The sequence below is a fragment of the Poecilia latipinna genome, unplaced genomic scaffold (assembly GCF_001443285.1).
Source record: "Poecilia latipinna isolate Pla-1442-1.1 unplaced genomic scaffold, P_latipinna-1.0 Scaffold1540, whole genome shotgun sequence".
NCBI lineage: Eukaryota > Metazoa > Chordata > Actinopteri > Cyprinodontiformes > Poeciliidae > Poecilia > Poecilia latipinna.
The window spans coordinates 43093-44771 of record NW_015114156.1 but is presented as its reverse complement, the minus strand read 5'-3'; the positions used below and the strand labels follow the sequence as shown (position 1 = coordinate 44771).

General features: G+C 47.7%; 1 protein-coding gene across 1 annotated transcript in view; it reads left to right on the top strand.

Moving 5' to 3' along the window:
• Positions 1 to 1363, top strand: part of apol (apolipoprotein L) — a 9128-nt gene extending 7765 nt beyond the window's left edge. The window contains exon 4 of the mRNA XM_015058425.1: positions 33 to 1363. Coding sequence (XP_014913911.1) covers positions 33 to 993 — 961 coding nt within the window. The 3' untranslated portion in view covers positions 994 to 1363. The remainder of the gene's footprint in view (positions 1 to 32) is intronic.
• Positions 1364 to 1679: the final 316 nt, after the last annotated feature.

Below are 1679 nucleotides of genomic sequence, written 5' to 3'. Positions count from 1 at the left end.
TCTAAATGATCCGTTCTCTCTTCGGGTCTCAGGACGGATCCAAACTTCCGAACCGTGTTCCTGTTCCAGGACGATTCGCATCACGACTTCACAGAGGAGTTCGTCAAGCGCGAGCCGCGGATGTCGGCGTTCCTGAGCGAGCTGGAGGCGAACGCCGTCCAGCTGGACAGCATGAACAAAGGAGCCAAGATCTCCAGCGTGGTGGGCAGCTCCGTGGGTGCCGTCGGCGGCGTCCTCTCCATCGTCGGCTTGGCGTTGATCCCGGTCACGGCCGGAGTGTCTCTCGCCCTGACCATGACCGGGATCGGGATGGGGGTCACCAGTGGGGTCAACAGCATCGTCACCACGGCCACCGAGGTGGGCGTCAACCGGACACACCAGAAGAAAGCCAGCGAGGTTTTCCAGAGCTTCATGGAGGACGTGACGAAGCTGCAGGAATGTCTGGAGGAGGTGATGCAACAAACCATCACCAGAGTGGAAACCAGCAACATTGAAGTGGTTCTGGGAGCTGGGAAGGTTGTTTGTAAATTGGGGACAGTCGGGAAAAGTATTGATTCAATCGTTGATTTAGCTTCTGCTGCCAAACTGTTGAAAACCGAAGAGGTTGTGGCCAGCGCCGGGAAGGTGGCGGCTCAGGAGGGGAAAGCTCTGCGGAGCCTTCCCCGCTTGGCGTCGGACATCCCAGATGTGGGTCAGGCGGCCGTTAAAGGATCGCTGGCCGCCTCCAAGTCGGCCCGAGCCGGCCTGATCGCCGTCAACGCGCTCTTCCTCGGCATGGACATCTTCTTCATCTGCAAGGACAGCATCGGCCTGGCCAGAGGCAGCGAGTCCGAGGTGTCGCAGTTCATCAGGGCCCGGTCCGCTCTGTGGAGCTCGGAGATGGAGTCCTGGAGGAAGATCCACGAATCGCTGAGCGACGGCCTGCCGACGTCCGGGAAGAAGGAAGCCGTGCTGGAAACGCCGTTTTACCCCGACGGTGGGAACGAGGAATAAACCGCCAACGCCGTAAAACTGATACGACTCTGACATGAACATGAAGGAGTCGAACGTTTGGTGTGAAGAATTATTCAGTAAATGACACTTTTAATACAAAGTTTATCATTTTGATGCAACTTTGACTTAAGTTTAATTATTTACAAAATGACACTAATAATAAAAAACCCTTTATTCTATATGATTGCATCTTTTTGCTGCTGGTCATCATCACTGACATGTTGCAGGAATGTTAAATGTGCTGCTAATCCTGTGATTTATGATGAAATGTAAAGATTTTAATTCTTCTATATTATTTTAATTTTTTTTTTCTTTCAACTTAACATTTTCTGTCCAGCAGTTTGAAATTCATTAAAGGCTGAGGAAAAAAACTAACAGATTCACTTTCACAGATTATACAGCTCTGGAAAAAATGATCTTAAAGTGATCAGTTTCTGTGATTTTACTCTTTATAGGTTTATGTTTGAGTAAAATGAACGTTGTTTTATTTTATTCGAACTACTGACAGCATGTCTCTGAAATTCCACCTAAAAATGTATTTATTTGCAGAAATGAGAAATGTTCAAAATAACAGAAAAGATGCAGTGCTTTCAGACCTCCATTAATGCAAAGAAAACAAGTTTATATTCATTTAGAAACAACAACACTAATGTTTTAACTCAGGAAGAGTTCAGAAAACATTTGGT